At 44.1% G+C, this 19,805-nt stretch overlaps 1 protein-coding gene across 9 annotated transcripts in view; it reads left to right on the top strand.

The window, feature by feature from the left end:
- Positions 1–1,138: 1,138 nt before the first annotated feature.
- Positions 1,139–19,805, top strand: part of LDB2 (LIM domain binding 2) — a 206,628-nt gene continuing 187,961 nt past the window's right edge. For 8 of the 9 annotated variants that reach the window (XM_072336109.1, XM_072336114.1, XM_072336116.1 and 5 more), the window contains exon 1: positions 1,141–1,416. In XM_072336109.1, coding sequence (XP_072192210.1) covers positions 1,285–1,416 — 132 coding nt within the window. In that variant the 5' untranslated portion in view covers positions 1,141–1,284. Of the gene's footprint in view, positions 1,417–19,805 lie in introns of all 9 variants that reach the window. The other variant, XM_072336117.1, reaches the window with a different exon arrangement.

The following is a 19,805-nucleotide window of genomic DNA, read 5'->3' as shown; positions in this document are numbered from 1 at the left end:
TTGTGATTGAGATCGGCGGTCAGTGGAAGAAAGTGATGAACTTTTCTACTTTGTCCTGCAAACAGAACACAGATTTTCCAGGTTTAGCCAAAGAAAGTCATTGGGAATTGGGATTTTTCAGATCTGTCCCTAAATATTCCTACGTTTGGTTGGATTGACATTAAGTTTGTTGGCAGTGGGTGAAGCCATACATGGCTGCTGTATGTTTGGAGGTTAGTTAACGTGCAGAGCACAACACGTATGGGTGGTGTTGTGGTTCCCCACCCACAGGACAGGCAGCCCTGGTGTGGAGCGCTGGCTGCACGCAGCCCCATGGCCATTCCGTTCCTCACGTCAGCTAACGGAATCCGTTCTTAGAGTGGTTCCATTCGCTTGAATGAATGTACTTAAGAGATGAATTCAGCTCAGTTTATGGTCTGTACACCAGTTCGGGGGCTGCTCCCTCTCGGAGCCCACACCGTGAGCAGCCCCGTTTCGTACCCTCACACCTCAGCGCAGTGAGGAGCGCCGTGCTGTCCTCGTGCTGTCCGGGACTCCTCGTGCACGTCTTGAGCGCTTCCCGCACTTCCACGCCGCTCTGATCCAACCCATAAAGTTCCCCCCGCACCTCCGCGTGCCCCGTGCAGTTCAGGGTCCCGCATAATTTCACCCCAACAGAGGCAGGACAGGCGCACGGGGCGCCGCTGACCGCCGCGGCCCTTGGCACTGAGCCGCCCCGGGGACAGCGGGGCCCCGCGGGCAGCCACGCACCCCACGCGGCAGTCCCGCCGGCTGTCCGTGTCGGAGAGGCCCCGCGCTCCCCCTCGGCGCCCCACGCGCGGAGAGGCCCCGCGCCCTCCGCCCCGGCCCCGCGCGGGTTCAGGCAGCGTTAAAACCAGCTATATGCTAACGAGCCCCGCCGCCGGGCTCCTCAGGGGTCCTGGCGGGGAGACGCCGAGCGGAGCCCCGCACCTCGGCGGGGCCGCCAGAGGAAAATGCCGCCGGCGAGGCGCTCCCACGGCGCGAACAGGAAATGACCCCCTCGGCAGCCGCCGCTTTAAAGCGGAGCGGCGCTGCCCGCGGCCCCCCGCTCCCCGCGCCCACTGCCGCCCGCCCCGGCGCGCCCCGCGCCCCCCCCGCCGCCGCCCGCGCTGAGGGCTCGCAGGCAGCTCCCCGGCAGCTCCCCGCCCGCATGTGTGCGTGTGCGCCTGCCGCTACTTTGTGCCGCGGAGAGCGCGCAGCCCATGTGCTCTGCATGGAGGTTGGCGGTACTCTGTGTCGCTTGAACCTCCGCGAGCAGGCAAGATGTCCAGCGCACCACATGACCCTTTCTATTCTTCTCCTTTTGGCCCGTTCTACAGGAGGCACACGCCGTACATGGTGCAGCCGGAGTACCGAATCTACGAAATGAACAAGCGGCTGCAGGCGCGGAGCGAGGTGAGTCCGCGCGGCTCCGTCCCGCTCGGCAGCGCGGGTGTGCGGCGGAGCCCTCGTTAACCGGGCACTTTAATTGGGCGATCCCTCGTTATGTCTCTCCGTGCGGAGACAACTCTCGGGCTCGGCTCCCGCTCGGGCTGAGCGGTGCCGTTGCGGCGCGGCACTTCGGAAGGCGCTGCGGGGCTCTCCCCGCGCCGCGCGCTGGGGTCCGTCCGGCTGCTACGGGGCGAGGCGCAGCCACGGAACCCGCAGGGAAAGGTGCGGGGGGGGCAGCCGAGCCTCGATCCGCTCCTCACCTGGAAACTCGTTACAAAGGGAAAGGAATGGCAGCAGCAAACGGGAGCGGAGTTTGGCAAACTTGCGCCCCGGCTGCGCTCGCGGAACGCGTGTCCGGAGGACGGGCAGCCGCGCTCACGCCGGGTGCCGGGGGGAGGACGAGCCCTCCCCGCCCCACCGCGCTGTCAAAGTGCCGCGGGACGGGAACCCCGCGGGTGCTGCCCGCGCTGGGCGCGGCGTGGGGCGCCGTGAAGCCGGCCCCAGAGCGGGGCAGCTGCCACGGAGCGGAGTGCTGCACGGAGAGGGGACGTTCGGCCACTCGGGGGAAGAGCAGGGCGGGCTGCAGCCTGTTGTTCGCGTGGTTAACGCGGCACACTTTTGCTTGCCGGAGTGTAGCGTGGCCGGGATCGGGCTGCACTGCTGCCATGTGGCTGTGTTTGGGCAGCAGACCGTCCTGGCGCTGGGATTTTTGCGATACTTTGCCGGCGGTGCCCTGCAAACACTTTTACAAAGTACCCATCTTTTGTAATTAACAGCTTCCTACGGACACCCGTGTCTGCTGGGTCGGTGTCACTAAGTGTGGCGAAACATTTTAGGACCAACCTGTTTGTTATGCTGTAGTTCCTGGAAAGAACGAGAGGTCACAACAAAATAAAGCACACATGCATGCCCGACTGTCAGCCGAGCCATGGAGGCAGTGCCGCTCAGTGTACACAGTACGCACACGAGCGGTGACCTGCTTTCTGATTGGCCGCTGCTCCCGGCGCTGGGCTCTGCCACTGCTGCTCCCGCTCGCTGCTGTGGGGTTCGGTGCCGCTCAGTGCTGGCGGGGAGCTTACAGCTGCCCCCAGAACCACCGGGACTGCTCGGCACTTCTGCCCCAATTGGTGGTGGCCCGCGGTCTCGGTCGTTTGGGTGTCGGTGTGGTGGTTCTGTGTGTGTTTTCTGTTTTGCAGCTGTTTGTCGGCGTCTTGCAACTCCGTTCTTACATTCCTGCACATACTGGCATTGTAGTTTCTAGACTTTGTCGATCACCAGAAGTCTGTATTGTTCAGCGATTCCTTTAGGGTTCCACATCGAAGCCACTCTGACGTGTTCATTTCACTATTTTACATACTAAAATCAAACCACAGCCTCCAATTGCAGCTCCCTTACAGGCATTCCATGCAAAAAGTTTTGGAGGGGTTCATAAAGCAGCCCCTCCTGCACCTTGCTGAGAGCACGCTGTGTTGGGGGCACCTACTATGAGATGGGCTGGGTGGGGGACAGGCAGTATCCCCCTGTAGTACTGCCGTGGGTTCCAACAGGATCCGACTTTGACAGATATAGTGTTCAGTTAATGAAGGCCTTATGCTCAAGCATTTATTTATTTATTTATTGCAATTTTGCTCAGAGCAAAAGGAGTTTTGCATTGCGATTGTTCGGTGTTTCCATTCTGGATGTCTGTTCTTTAACTTCTCTGCTCCATGCTGTAAGTATGGTTATTTGTCGACATGTCTTTTCTACCTAGCTTCATGTCATCTCCCTTATCCTCCAATTTAAACTCCTTCCTTAATAAAGAAAATAATAATACTAAAAAAAGCAGAGAAGTTTCCTGGGCCACTCAGTGCCTGTCGGACACCCTGCGCGGAATCCCACTGCCTCCTCAGGCAGGTGAGGGGCAGAAGTTTCACATTAATGTTCCCCTCTTTCAAGTGTGTTTGTGCTCAGGAGCTGAAGGCTTCTGGAGTATGTGTGAGTGGCTCTGACTTTCTCCAATCCAGCCCTATGGAGTTCCACATGCCATGGGAGGTGCTTGTGCTTTGGGTAATGCTGGCGTGCCATGTGAGCACATCTCTTCTGGCTGCCTTTGGAATAATGTAGGCACAGTTCTCTGGAGGAGCCCTGGGGAGGGGGGGGTGTAGGTGAGTGCAAGGAAAGCAGCTGAAGGGGAAAGTTGTTGCGAAGGAAATGCCCAAAGGCTGGGGGCAGCACGATGTCAGATTCTGCTCAGACCCAACTTCTGGAGAGCTAGTGGCAAGTGAGCCACTAGTTCTAAAAGAAGGGGAATCCTACAGCTCTTATTGCTTCTCCCATCTCAAGTATGTGCCTGGACAGCTTCAGGGATTGTGTCGCTTTTCTATAAAATTAAAATGTTCCAAACAACCTCCTAGAGTTGGGTCCCCTGCCATCCCGCACAGTGGTGGATGTTCTAAGGCCAAGTGTGTGCCTAATGAATGAAGCTGTGCACAGGATGGGCAGAAAGAAGGAGTGTCTGTATGTCATGTCTGTCTCTTTCCTCCCCTCCATCTGCAGAGCTCCCCTTTGCAGTGAATTCCTGCAAGTTCTGAATGGAGCTTGTGGGTGGGTGAAAGTGATTCCAATGAAGATCAGGGCTGGTGGGGCTGCCGTTGGGGCAGGTGCATGCCATGTCTGCTGCCATCAGGGTGAGTGCAGGGTGAGTGGTGCATCAGGGCAGCAATGCCCTCAGAGCTGCTCTGCTTTCAGGGAGCCTCCCTGAGAGCTGTGCCAGCAATGGGTGGAAAGGGGGTACATAGGCCCTGTGAGGGCTGTGCTGATCACACAAAGTACCCAGTGGTAAATAAAGGTAATGTAGATGCAGTGTGGATGTCTTTGTCACTCCTGCTTTCTTTCGGAAGAAAAGGTAGTGAGGAAAGTAAGGAATGCTGCAGCCTGTGCTGGATGTGCAGACTTGTCCTCTCCAAACTTGTTACAACTTTCTGGGCAGAACCTACAGCTCCTGTTTGAATCCAGGGTCAGTCCTGGGCGAGGAATTCCAATCACACCCAGGCAGGGGGTGGCTGTGTGATGTAAGGACTGGCAGGAGGCCACCACCCAGCTAATTCCTGTGTCATCCAGAGTAATTTGGGGAGCCTGCCTTGTGAGCTGGTGGACAGGAACACCTCAGCTTCCTTACAAGTGCTTCGAAGAAACCTATTCTTTTAATACTTTTTTCTAATGGAAAAAAATACATGGTTACTTAATAGCTCTTGGGCTTGCCTGGTGCCAGTTTGTAACGTACCAACAATCCAGACTTAAAGAAGTAAAAGAGTATTGAAATGTTTAATAATCTCTGGCAGATATAAAAATAAACCTTATGCACTTCTCTCACAGTTAGCAAACTTTCCGGGTAACTGCAATACAGATGTTCCCTTGCTGTGTTTGTGGTTCAAGGATTTCATGACTGCTCACTCAAACTCAGTTTACCTTAATGGTTTTTGTATCTGCATTGGTCAAACGTTTCAGGAGAGAAGGGCTGTCGTTGTGGTGTATTCAGCAGTTTCTCAAGTCCTGGGTAATACGCAGTGTAGGCAAATTACCTTCATATTTTCTCAGTTCTTTATTAAACTCTATGTTAAAAAAAAAAAAAAACAAACACAAAAAAGACACCTCTTTTCCTCTTTGATGTTTTGATGTTGTAAATCCTTTTCCATTGTAATATTCAATCATTTGAAATTGCTCACTCTTAAAAGAAAACAAAAGGTGATTACATCTTGTAGATAATTATTTTTCAGTAGCAGTGCGCTGTGGATGGAGCACTTAAAGTTGCTGACAGCTTAAAGTCTGAGGCGTTGCTTTAGTGCCAATAATCAGAGCAACGTATCGAGCCTTTCATGGGTTTGTTGAGTCCCCTGTTCTGTATCTGCAGAACTTCTGTCTGTCACAGAGTATGGAATTTGCCCGTGTTTCTCTGCTGCAGGAGAGCAGAGCCCTCCTGGCTGGGAGGGCAGTGTTGTAAGGGTGACTACACAAGTTGATTAGTGGCGTGGTTGTTTTAATGACAACTGGCTTAATCAAATCATATTAAAGCCCTTTGAAACCATACAGTGAATTTTCAAAAGCAGAGATTTCACGATGGAAGAAAATCTAAAGAAAATTAAAAGCAAAAACAAAGGAGGTTGGTATGATTATTTGAAGGGTACCAAATGAGCTGGAAGCTCACACAGACATTCAGATCCAAGCAAATATTTAAAGCAAAGCAAATCACAGCGAAGCAAAACAAAATTCTGCACTTAAATGAAAGTGTCTTATTTTACTTCCCTGCATTGCTATCTGATGAAATAAGCTTTTCCTCTTCTTCCCAATGCGGTTTTAATAGATTAGTCATAAAAATATCTGTTGTGACATCACGTTTGTTCACATAGCAACTTCGTATCGCAAACAGATCTCTGATGTTGTATACATAGATTTGAGTTTGTCCCATGAGTTTGTTTTGTTGGGGGAAAACAAACTTCTGTCTCAGAGTAGTTTTAGGAAACAGCCATTTGTCCACAACCACACCAACAGTGTGCAGCGATGCTAGGAACACCAGCAAAGGATTTGCGATAACTTCTTCTAGAATCCTGCTGTGCTGAAACCGAGGTCAGTTTTAAAAGAACCCCTTGAACTCATTTCGGCACACACTGGCTTCAGGATGAATTCAGGGCTTGTTTTCCTGATTGTCTTTTATTTCATAGGATCTTTTTCATCCCTTCAAAAAAAAGCAACCAAAAAAACAAAACCAAAAAACCCAACAACAAACACAAAACTGTTGCAGCTGTTTTCAATTAAAATTTTTACAAACTAACAATACTTATGAGGCTGGGAAAGAAATAAAAGACAGCTTCCTTTCCGTGCTGATCCATAGCTTACAGTTGGGGATGTCTTGCTGCTTTTTTTTCTTCCCCTAAAGTTATAATATAAACTGCGTGCTTAAGGGACAGGGAGACATTGGGGCAGGGGTTGCTGAGTGAGGGGAGGGGCAGAGTCGATGTGAAATACAGAGGCTGGATCCCCCTGTAAGTTACTGTGATGCTTGCTAGGTCATTTTCTATAAATAAATCTTCTCAACGCTTCGTTTTCTCTCTCTCTCTCTCTCTCTTTTTTTCTTTATTCTTTAAACCACAAATCCATTTAAAAAAAAAATAATCCCTTAAACTCAGTCTTTTTTCTGATATAAACAAGATTTACTGTGCAGATCCAGTCTAACAAATAGCAGCCTCTGAATGGTGAGAGGGAGCAAAGCAGAGACCACGACAGGGTCCCAGCCCTGTGCTCTCACTTCGGCTGGAGTTCTTCCTGCTGCTGGATTGAGAGATCAGATTTAAGAAATAATTTGGTTTTGGTGTGTATACTTCCTTTGTTTATAGAAGAAGTATATGGATGGATTGCTAAACATGTTGCAATATTTTTTAGCTGGACTTTTTGCTTCAAATGGTATTTGTTCGTATCTTTTTGCCAAAAGTTGTGTATCTACTGTAAACAGGCATTTCAACCGAGCTGATACTTTGTGTGTTTGCTTCTTCCCAAGCAAGGCTTGCTTTCCTGGCTGTGCTGTGTAAACAAGCCAGCATATATCTTCAGTCTGCTGGGTGCTCCTGATCTGCTCAGGGCCTTGGGATGACCCTGGTGGGACACAGTGGCAGATGGTTTGTGGCCTCCAGAAATGGCTGGGGTAGGACAGTGCCTGTTGACTTTATATATTAGCCAGAAGTAATGGAAGAAACCTCTCAGAGACCCTGACTGAAATCTCCTTAGGACTGTGTGTTTCTTTTCCCAGTATGTTCTTGCTGGTCTTGGTTGTCATTCAAGTTCAGGGCAGACAGAAAGTGCTTCATAGCCAGAATACTATTTCCATTTCTGTTACATGCTGAAGGACAGCTGTGTACTCCAACACTCAAACCCAAAGTTACTCGTTTAAGTCAGAGGATACTCTTGGTGCTTCTGAGGTAGGTGGGAATCAGCTAGAGCCACATGAGGGCAACAAACACTGGGGTGGGATCAGCTGATGCTTCTGAGACAACTCCTTCTTTTCTGTGCCTTATGGGGTTAGTGAAAAATCACTGACCTGGAAATACAAGAACTTTGCAGAAATAAAATGCTTGGTTTTGGTGGCCAAAGTCTGTTGGTAGTGTAGAGTCCTTTCAGCAGCCATCAATTTTACAGGGGCAGGCTGTCCTGTCCACGAGACGTGGGCTCCCTGAGCACTGCCATGCTGCTCCATTGACAAGAAGCCACACAGCGAGCCTGCTGGCTGGGCTGCTGTTCCCCTCTGCTGCATGCAGCACTGAAGCATGAGGCTGAGTGTAGCTGCTTTATTTTTTATGAATAAGCCATCAGATTTTTTCATAACTCTGCAGCCTGTGTAGGTATCAGATGAGACCTGCTCCTGAAGGTCTTTCTGATGTCAGTACTCATATCCAAGTACTTATCCAGGACAGCCACAAACTCACAACTGACACACCAAAGCCATAACTTTACATGGGTTTGTAACTGTGCTTAAACTCTTCTGCCCGAGTACCTGCAAACTGAATAGAGGGACTGCTGTATCCTTCCAAGTATTTGATAAATTAGAACATTGCTGCAATAACTCTCAGGGTGATCTGCAGTACCTGCTGGTAGCTTTTGTGCCACAGTCAGCTTGCCAAACCTGGTTAGACCAACAGAAAGTAGTCAACATCTGCCTGTGCCATTTGTGTGTATGGTTCAAAAGGGAAGATGGAAATGTGATCTCAGAACGGTTTTGTGATCAGGTTGGCCAGATACAGCAGATTCAATATCTGTCCAGATCCTACCCATGATAGATCTGCTGGCTGCCGACTAGAGCATCCTTCATGACCCACAAAGGTTGCACAGGGTAGTTGCATGACCTTGTCTGTTGCATTCGTAGAAACACTGAATATGTGTAACAGTGATCAGACCAAGGATGGTCTGAGTCATAAAACCACTGTGCTCATTCTTCAGAAGCTTAATACACGGATGAACCAGGTGTCCTTGTTGGTGTGTTACTACGTGACGTTTTCCAACATACTTTTTTTCTTTGGACTTTCAAACACTTGTCTTTTCTAATTGATTTTTTAATTGTGTGCCCCCAGTGGCGCAGTGGTTTAAGCTGCTGCCTGCGGCACTGGAGGGCCCGGGTTCGAATCCCCCCTGTGGCGCAGGGGTAGAAGTGCCACTTTGCTACACAGAGGGCTCGAAACCCGGGAGTTGGACTCGATGATCTCTAAGGTCCCTTCCAACTCGCACGATACTATGATACTATGATATGATGATATTTGGTGAAGTAGTAAATTGATTGGGAGAGTTATGACTTTCTCAATACATCGCATATTTGCATTATTTTATGTATCTTATTGTGATTCATGTTCTAGTTATGTAGTTTTGCTTCAGCCATTAGCAGAACATTGTATCAGAGAAAGACTTGCCATCTGTTCTAGAGCAGGGTACAAAGAGATTTCTGAAATATTAATAACCATATTATACAAAAAGAAATATTCTAAATGTTTAACTACAGCAGTCACATGGAGAGAGGAAAAAGCTCAGAAAACAGAAAAGAGTGAAGCTTTCTTGTGTTATTATTTAAGCTGGAGCACTCTCACTTTATCCTTCAGGAAGACAGCCAGCAGCACTGATATTCCTGACCATCTCCTTTTCTAAGGAGTAGAGGACCTGCAAGGCAAGTGTGAAACCTGTTTTGCCCTTGGGTTTGCAAGCTGGATATATATATATGTGTATATATATATATTTACAACCGATGAAAGGGAATGCAAAGTGCTGCGTACTCAGTCCCCCATGTTCTAACAGTAACTTGCCACTGTTACCATCTTTAGTAATTCTTGTTTCTACTTGAAGCACTTAAAATCTTTTTACGTTATTCCATTTCACATCACAATGCTGTTACTGTGGCTGCTAACCGTCATTAAGTAAAGGCAAAGTAGTTCCTTTACAACAAAAGAAAATTCTTCCTGTTGAAATCACCCAGCATCTTGCAGGACCATCTTTCCTTTGGTACTTGGCCAACGTTTGATCACCATTCTTCTTTGCCGTACCACAATGATAAAAACATCCACAACTTACAGATACTATATATGCATTTGCAACCATGCTGCTTGCTTCAGTGGTAGAAGGCAGCACAATAACTCCCTCACCTAGACTTAATCACTGGAGTATCAGTTAACCCTTAGGGTAATTGGGTAATAATGTTGTTGATGTGATCTGAAGTACCATTTTAAGCAATTAGAAGTTCATATATAATGTGCAGCAATTATGCATTATATAGCGCATCTATCTGTTTTACAGAGCAAAAATTACCATATGTTTTGTGGGAAGCTTGGCATTTTGCACCGACCGGCGTTCTGCTTGTATTTATGAACAGCATGCCTGTAAACTGTGGTAATAACTCTTTGAAGGCCACACCTATGCACGCTGTTGATTATGTTAAAAAGCAAAGGCTCATTTTAATGAATGTGTTGGCATGAATAATGGGACATGAAAAGCCAGCACACTGGGTAAAGGTTCATTACCTGAGAGCAACAAATGCTACATGTAAAATTTCCATGACTATGCACTGGAGTTTAACAGTGAATTTTCTTTGGCTGTGCTTGTGCTCTTTATGTGTTGGTGTGAACGTTTGATCACCGATGTTTTATTCTCACGAATAATTGCAGAATGCAAATTTCAAGTTGTTAAGCATTCTGGATAGAGTTGTTTGTTTTATACGGGCTAAGCTGAAAAGCACTTTCCTGTTTTTAAGTTTCCAGAGCCTTCAAGATAGAGCCATGATCTTTAGAAATTCGATACGCCAGAGATGAATCTCCCATTGCTTTGCAGTGATGACTGACTGGTGTATGCATATAGAGCAAATTAATGTCAGTGAGTGGTGGCAATGGGAAAATTAAAGATCAGGAAATATGATGTACTTGCAGATGCTTTTATCTCTTAGGGCAAAGTACTGTTTACATTTTTAATGCAACTGCATGGTAATAAAGAAAAATAGGTGAAAGAATGAAAAGCTTCCCAACATTTTCAGATTTAGTTCCATCTACACTCCTCTAGTCAAGGATGAGAAATAGAAACATGTCATATATGACCACTCGCAGTGTATATACTTGATAGAATATTACATGCTTACAGCAAACAATCTTGTGAAAGACAAGCAAATATATGTCTTAAATGTGAATAATTAATGCGTTCAAGTAAGTTGTCATTAATTCCTAACAACTCTGAGCAAAAAGAAGAGTAGAATTCACAGAATTTATTATTTGATATGAATGATGAGCTCAGCTCTTTTCAGCACCTCTTCACACTGTGGCAGGGTTAATAACGCGAAGTAAAAAGATCGGTCAAGACGCCAGAACACCGAGTACATCTTTCCTGTGGCAGTGCTGCAGGATTATTTAACACCCACATCAAGAGCATCCGAGTTACCCCTTGACTGATTGTTTCACCCAGAGGATGGTTTTCATCAAAATACTCAGTGTCACCGACTTCCTCGTGCGGGCGGTGTGAGCTCTGGTGTGTAACCTGAAGCCACAACTTGCGTGTCTAGACTGACAAGAATCCCTCCATTGAGCCACTGTGACACCTGGTGGCTTAGGAAGTAACACAGGCAGCATGAAACTAACAGATAGGTAGGATCCAGAGGTTAGTGGTTATTGATAAATGCCCTCTCTTATGAGTATCAGCAGAAGTCTCTTGGCTGGATTAGTCTACTTTGTTTCCTTGATGTAGTTCAATTAATCAATACTGGGCTCATTTCTGTTCATGGTCCTCATAACACATATTTGTTGTTACATGGGACACCACAAAGTCTGATCTGCTTTTATATCCAGTGTTCTGACATTTGCATGTCATTCAGATTGCAAAGAGAAGCACAGTTACGGTTGCAGTACAAAGCTAATATATTTTATTTGTTCTCAGTCATTAATTTGGTTAACTAGGAGAATGTTTGCCTGGGAGTAAGTTACGTTTTGGTGCTGGATATATTTGAACAGTGGAACTGAATGGAAGATACAGCAAGTATTTGGCAGTGGGCACAGAGCTCTGTAATACCCTAAATTTGATGTGTTTCATCTGTGGATAATTCAGTAACAACGAAGTTATATTTTTATGAGTTATTCTTGATAAAATTGGACCAATACAGCATCAAGCTGAGGTAGAGCTCTGTAGCTGTAGATGCTCAGGACCTCACAGTACCTGACCGTGCTCTCTGTTGGTCACTTCTTCCATCTTCAAACAGCTACGTCTGTGGTTGCTTGGGATCATCATAGATGTTTGTGAGGAGTTTCCAAAATCTCACACATTAAGTCCCACAGTACTTTCCTTTACTCCAGTACTTGTAAAAAAAAGCTTGTCAGTGATTGGGCTGAAATGGCAGGGGGTCTCCATCCTTCTGCTCCCCATTACCTTTTGGTATGTCCACAATGCTGTCACTTGAACACTACAGGTAGACAACACATGCCTAAAGTTGTATTGAACTGTCTGCAGTGGGAAGCGAGCAGCTCAGTGCTCAGCGCATGCCATCTATCTTATTTCACATGGAGGTACTGGATTCTTTGCTGAGCACTTGAAGTTGAGGGTGGCTACTGATGTTCAGCCACACTCCTCTCTTCATTATATTTATTATAATATTTATTTATATTATGAATATGTCTATTATAATATTTAATTATAAGATTATTGGTGCTGAGACCGCCTTCTCAGTCCTGGAACAGTGCTAGCTCAATGGAGTTCTGTTTGTATTCCCCACTTCTCTTTGGTACTGTATTGTATATTTTAACTAACTGAAGGCTGAAAGTAGATAATAGTATTTAAAATTCTTTCAACCCAAGTTTAAATATAGCACATTCATTTTGATTTTACAAATCAAATGTTTTAATTGATATTGCATATATTTATGCACCACAAAGAATTATGTGACTAGAAATGCCATTATACTGCAGGTTCTTGGAAAATGACTGTTTAATGTTATTAACACATTTCATTACTTCTCAAATAATTCAGCATGCTTGTGCAAATGTACTGGCTTTGCCAAGAAAGTACAAATGTATTTTAGGGTAGTGTTCGGATGGTTGATTTGTACATCTGATACTGTTATTAAATCTATTCCTTTTAAAGTGTGATTCTTCAGTAGTTTTGTGTCAATCAGAGAAGTTCATTCCAGGCCCATTTTTTTTTTACGTAACAGTGGAAGAACAACTTATCCTAAATTCCTCAAGAAAAGCATGTTCTTCTCAATGAGGACTGGTGTTGGGTGATGTGTATGTTATTTGGAACGGATCTGGGGTGAAAACACTACAATGTCTTGTTATGAATAAGTAGAGATGAACCGGAGAGGTTGTTCTTGAGAAGAAAGGCAACAATTATTGTTTTCTTTTATTGTTTGCACTCTGATTTAATTAGCCAGTGAGAACAAACCCTCTTGGAATATTAAAAAGACAAAATTAACTTTCCCCTCCCCCTTCCCCACATCTGTTGCCTTCTGGAGGCGGCTCACAGTACCAAAACTATCCAATGTCGAATGGATTTTGCTGTCTAATAGACATTACCTGTGTTTGCTTGCAAGTAAAGGAGCTGGTTGTAAATGTTTTGTTCCACTTGTGAGGGAAAGAGGCTGTTGGAAAGAGCGGGCTACCTTAAGCAGAACTGAGACTGTCTTGGTGCGTTACAGAAATGAAGGTAGTTACTGTTACAGATGCATTTCTGAATGGTGATCTAATAGCAGTCTTAATGATTACCACACTATAGAAACATAAGTTGTTCCTGAGGCTGCTTCAGGTTGAGAAGAGTCCTGTGAAGGGTTATGTGTTGGTCAGGAGCAGGACAGCATGGGTGGGTAAAAGCTGCCTTAGTGATCTCTGCTATATTTCATTACTCTCCCACTTTCTGCAGTGTGAATTAGGGGAAATGAATTTCAATAAGGAAGGGAAGCAGTGCACTGCACCTCTGCAGGGTGAGGCCCAACCTGTGCACAGGAGCCTTCCTGCTATCCAGTCTGGAGTGTGAATATTATTGTCTCATCCTCGGTTGTGGTACTACAGAGCCAAAGGATACTACTCCTGCTCAGCACCCATCCTGGTTTGGGCTCTTTTACCCTCTGCAGACCTGAGAACTCTTATAGTTTTGTTAACACAGCATCTTAAGACAGCAGCAAAAAGAGTGTAATTTTTAATAGTTTTCTTCTCACCGTTTTTCAATGGCAGTATTTTTAATGGCACTGTTTTATTAAAACATTTTTCCTGCGGAGAGCAGAGAACCCTCCAGATTTTGCTGAAGGTGGCCTTTTGCAAACACAATTACCTATATAATTTTCAAGATTATTATTAGGGAGTATATGACACTATTAGGACCATGGAAACTTGGACGAACCCACCTGGTGTGCAAATTTTGTTAGCAGAATAGCTACACTAAGCTTGAGAACTCCGAGTGTGATTATAAGAGTCAACTGAGAAATATAAATGGAGAGCTCAGCCCAGCGGTCTTCCCCTTCCTTAGAGATTGATGGCACACAGATGCACTATTGCAAATAATGTACTGTTTGTGGGCCAGAGGAACTGCTTTTTTATTTATTTTTATTTTTATTTTTATTTTTTGTTTTGTTTTGCTTTGTGTTTTTTGTTTTTACTTTTCTTTCCTAATCTGGTTTTCTCTCTCACAAGCTTCCTAGGTTTGTTTCAGGCACTTCTTCCTGCTTTGTAACTGCATTGTCCTGTTGCAGGCAAAGTTTTCCTGTTTACAGCAGTGGGACTAGCATTCGGCTCAGCATCTGGATGTGCCGGATTCGTCACTGCCAGACTTCTGCAGAAGCTGATTCAGTAAAAATTTGGGTCTGAGACCAACCTGTTCTAATAGTAAACAATTTTAGGTGATTCAGAAGTGAGCTTGAAGCATCTTAAACTATCAGGAGGGCACACGCAGCTTTTAAGCGTTGTCTGTAGTTGTCTGTGTGATAACGTTGTGTGTTCAGGGGCTTAGATTATGTTTGCACTTATCATTTCACAAATACCAAAGGCATAACAGAAGGTATTGTTAAAAACAGCAGCACTCACTATCAGGGAATATTGAGAAGCCATGCAAATAACAAGGAAGTGGGGAAGTCTTCATCGAGAAGTTTAACTGGAGTGAGAGATGAATGGCACATAAATTGGCAGAATAATAGTTAGATTTGGCAAGCTATAGAAAGTAAATCATTTAGCAGAGCTTATCCACATTCTTTGAAAGCAGATTTCAAAGTCTACATTGTTAGATGTATTAATAAATAACCAATTTTAAAAGATTTGTTATTAGCCTTCTTCATTTGTTTGGTTCCAATGCCAATCAAAAACAAGTCTTGGACATTCATAGTTAATGTTTTTCAGTGTTTTTCTCAAACAGCTGCTTTACTGAGGAGGGGAAAGGAGGCAATTAAATGAAATTCATGGCCTTTTAGCATCTGATCGTCCTGCAATGGGCAGTATGTGTGGTTTGTGGCTGATGAACTGGCAAACTTGTAGCCTTGGTGTGACATCAAGTGCACACGTCACAGATTAGTGTAAGCTAAATGTGGGCTTTCAGAACCCATCCCTCCCCTGGCTACCATTAGTTAAGAGCTGTGGACTTCTCCCTGTAAAAATCAAGAAGGAAGGAATCTAGCCCCTCATTACAGTTATGGACTTGTGCGCTTGGCAGCACGGCCTTAGTAACTCAGCTCAGCAGCCTTTTTGTAGACGCATTTTCTGTACAGCGCTTGATTTGTCTGGTACAGTAAACAGTGACTTATTGCTTTAATAAGTGACAAATGGATGCAGCTAGCAATTGTTAGTTCTGCTGAAGGAAATAGCAAATTCTTCATTAGTTTTAACAGTGCCAGCATTATATTTACCTTAAAAGATGTGTTCCTTCAGCTTGTTTTTATGAGGAAAAAAAAAAAAAAAAAAAAAAAAAAAGAGAGATTAAAATGATGACCTCTATAGGATTTTTTATATGCTGGCAAGTTGTTACTGTTATCTCATAGTTGCATTTAAAAACCAGTGGGTGCATTTCAGGCCATAAAGTAAGTTTGCAGAAGTGCAGCCACTTGCATTCATACTTGTCTCCCTTGCATCTACTTCATGATTTATTAATTTGTAGAAATTGCATTTGAAATTTCCAGACATCTGAACCTTTTTCAGCATCAAACTGACCACTGATCTTAAAAAAATCATCTACATCAGCACCAACTCAATCATTGACAAGGGCTGGAGGAAATTAAACATCTGGGATCTGTTAAGATTTTTATTTATGCTTTTAAATATTGAAGTGTGTATTGCTGCCTGCCTTTTACGCTTTGAGCATGAATCCATTAAAGAATGCTCTCAAAACACAAGCGGTTGCATAGTGAAGTGATTTGGGCTAGAAAGCTGGACATAGCTATGTAAGCATGGAGGAATTGCAAGGAAGTCAGTGACGGTGGTGAGCACTGATTGATTTATTTATTGCTGGCATCGAAGACATGGCCAGATTCTCCCCAAATATAGCAGAATTATATTCCTAAGTGGCTTCTTGCCAAAAAGGCTTTGCTCTTGCATTTATCTGTTTTCCATGCACTTCACCTTTGAGTCAGAAACCTGTTGAAGTTTCCAGTCTTCCGCGGAGGAACGATGGACTCAGAATTTCTCACTATCACAGTTTCAAATAATCCCCTCCCCCCACCCTCACCAACAGGCCTCTTGGGACAGTTTCCTTAGCTCTGCCAAGTTTCATGCCGAGCCTCCCACACTTGAGGCAAACTCCACTAATTCCCCTCAGCTCCTCTGTCAGGGCACAGGTTTAGCAAACTGGGGTCTCTGAGGTGTTCTGTCACCACAGGAACGGGGAGATAGTAAATATATTGCTGAAAACCAACAGAAAATGCTGCTGTTGGGCTTTTGGAAAGCTGAGTTGAGGGCAGTTGTGGAGTATTGTTAGAATTTCAGAAGTAGAGCCTTGCATCTGAACTGGAACCTCCAACAGTAGCACCGCTCAGATGTGTTGTTTTCAGCCTAAATTTTCCAGATGACAGGCTCTTGGTGTTTTTCTACATGCACAGCTCTGCCTTGCTCCTCTTTAAACTGGTACTTTCTGAAGAGCTGTGTAGGCTGTGGTTTCGCTAACCAAGTACTTGCAGATGCCCCTGACATAAAGAGGAGACCCTGTCTGGATTGGTGGCTCTGGGAGAACACTGGCAGCTTCCTTTGGGGTGTTTGTATTGAGCCAAAGCACCTTAACCAACAGCATGCTCCACACTGGGATCAGCAGCATCAAAAGTTTAAGGAATGGCTCACGTTACCTCTCACTAAGTTATTGTAGCTTATTCTCAACAGAAACAGTCACTAGAGAGGAGGGAGATCTGGTGTGTTAACCTGGAGTGTTACAAAGTGTTTTCGAGGGAGATTATAAATCCTGTTTGTAGTGACCAATGGAAAGAGGAGGTCGTTATCAGGTAGCAGTCCTGAGCGTCTGAGTCTCTTCCAACCAATGGAAAAGCTCTTGAAAAATGTATTCAGAATTTAGTAAATGGCTTGCTGGTTATACTGGAAACTCTGAACACCCAATCTGCAAGGAATTAATTGGAAATGGTGTCCCTTTGCAGGAAGTGGAAGCAAAAAGGATGCTTACATGTACCTGAGCAAAATGATTGCTTAAATAATTTGGAGGGTACACCAAAAGAAAAAGGGCTTGCTGATGCAATGTACAGTTCCTTTAAAAGGACATCTTGAATTTTTTCGGGACCTGATGTGAAAGTTCAAGATTGTAAATTCCTGAGAGAAGATGATTTTTGTAGTCAACCTCTACTCCCTTAATGAACTTTGTTTAAAACTTGCCTGGGATGTATCTAAAAGCATATCATAAAGAAATAGCTCAGTGAAAAGCTAATATAATATTTATCAGCAAATGTTCACTGGGTTACAAACATTTGAATATCCTTCAGGATTCCCCTTTGTTATTAGCACATCCTACATCTGAAAATGTTAGCCATGCCAGCATAAGAACTTCAAGAAAAGTGAAATTAATTGAAGTTTCATCCAGAACCTCCATCACTGATGTAGAGAATTACAGTGAGTACAAATAACTCCGCCACTGATAATCATTCCAAATGTCCATGGTGTGGGTTTGTGGGTTTGTTGCTTTTGGTGTGTTGGTTTTTTTTTTAATGAGAGTTTTTTGACAATTGAAGTTGGCGTTTCTCATTCATGTAGGCAGTTGCAGTGTTCTGATAGCTGACAACTTCAGTGTATGCTGTGAATGAAAAAGACCTTTTAAAAATCTTGGAGCTGGATCATGGCACGGAAATTCTGCAAAAGCAGGCTTTGCTGAGCAGTTAGTTGCAGCACTCTTAGGAAATGTGTTTCAATTCATTTTTTGTCGCTGAGAAATAGAGAAATAGGTATCTTATTAAAGGAGACTACATCCTTTTATGCAAATTTAATGCACTTGGCAGATTCATCATGATAAATGGTCAGGATGATATAGTTCATGATGTATCTCTAATCTCTTCTGTGAAGATGTTCGTGTCTTGCAGGAAGCGGCCTCTTGAGGGATCAAATCTTTAGAAGTATGTGGCAGATGGTGATGTCTGCATAGCCTCGTAGATTGCTTTGAAGTCCCTTCAAATGTTGCCCACAGTTAGTGTGTGTGAGCTTTTGCAAGTTCTCTTACTTCATCTCTCCTTCACTGTCACCTCTCCTCCTTCCTAAACTTGTGTCCTCAAGTTGCGTTATTGGGAACACACACAGCATTCTTATGGAATGTATTTCATCACACTCCCCAGTCCTGTCATATCATTGCCTGCAAAGTTGTTCTTCCATTAGGCATCTTGCATATTTTAAGTGCAGTGGTTTACAACAGGAAAACAATAAAACAGAACAAGTGTCTGAGAAAAGCCTATCTATCATTCATGCTTTGTGCTCTGTTTCTGAGTGAATCTTTGGAGCCAGCACCAGCATCACATCGTTTGCCTATATTAATTGGGCTAACTTGTCTTTAAATTAGCAAAAACAAATGGTTAAGTTTAGTGCCACTGCAGTGAATCTGAGGAAACTGACCAATAAAATAAAATAAAATAAAAAATGCTGCGAAGCGTTGGAGGATGAAAACCTAATTTAATGGGAGACAGCCAGTGAAATAGACACAGTGTAAAAGTATAAAAATACAGGATGCAGATCTGAACAGTTGCATATTTTTGGGTCTGAATATTGCTGCTTTATTCAGTGAGTCTTTGCTGATCTGAATTTTGCGGGGCACTCGCTTTTTGTGTGAAATCCAGTATCAAATTTCATGTAAAATTTGATACCTGTCGTGTTCCCTTGTGAAGTTCACATTTCAGAGTCAGTCTCCTTTAGTATTTTTGTTACCTCCTTCACTGTACCTAATTTCTGTGTATGAGATTGTAATATTTTTGTATCTAGGAACTTTCTTGGCATTTCTTCTCTTTCAAATGCAATTGCCGCAACTTGATCCTTCTAAAAGATCTGCATATTTAATGCTTTTTCCATCATGGCCTAATGATTCGTGCTAAAAACATCTCAAAGTTGTGTTTTAATATTTCAAGTAATAATTTCAAATTACTGTGCTATTCCTCAGCCTACTGCTATGGTTTTTTTTTTAATGAAAAAGAAGCCCTGAGAACTTTACCACAGGCCCGACTTGGTTGTTGATGATCTAGAAAGAAGTTTTATGGACTCGAAATATTCCTTGTTAAAATTCTGTTAGTGACTTAAGGAAAAGACTGTGGTGCCTTTTCTGTCTCTGTAACATTCCGTTTGTTTCTGGCTATTGCTGTATCATTTCTTCCCATGGGGATTTATGGAATCACTTAGAATGATACTAGACTTCTAAGAATTCATTTGTAGATCAAAGTGCTTTCTGCCTTTAGAATGGAAAAAGAAGGTACCAATGATAGTTACAATCTTTATAAAGTCTCATGACTGATTGGTTCTTTACAACATGTCCTATCAAAATACTTCTCACCTCTCCACAAATAATTCTTGCAGATCTCATCCATTCCCAACAAACACTTTAATAGTGACGTATTCTTGTACTATAATAAATTATGGGGTTGAATATACAAAGTTAGATTAACCTGAGCTCAGAGTGTTTGGCTGAAATGTTGCCCTAAATTTTCTTCCCCCTCCCACTGAGCCAGCAAACCATCGGTACGTGTAAATGAAATCATAAATATTTCCCTGCATCCTGCTTTTTTCATCAGCACAGATTTTTCTGGGTGAATATGAGATGGATCTGGCAGTTGATTCCATCTATTCTGAAACCTTTGGCACATGTCAAAGGGACTGTCAGTACCGAAGAGTTGCTGTACTCTATCACAGATGACATTAAAGCTTAATCAACAGGACCAT

This window comes from Excalfactoria chinensis, chromosome 4, assembly GCF_039878825.1.
Source record: "Excalfactoria chinensis isolate bCotChi1 chromosome 4, bCotChi1.hap2, whole genome shotgun sequence".
In the NCBI taxonomy this organism is placed as follows: domain Eukaryota; kingdom Metazoa; phylum Chordata; class Aves; order Galliformes; family Phasianidae; genus Excalfactoria; species Excalfactoria chinensis.
Note: the sequence above shows the minus strand (reverse complement) of the source record. Positions and strands in the feature narration are given on the sequence as shown.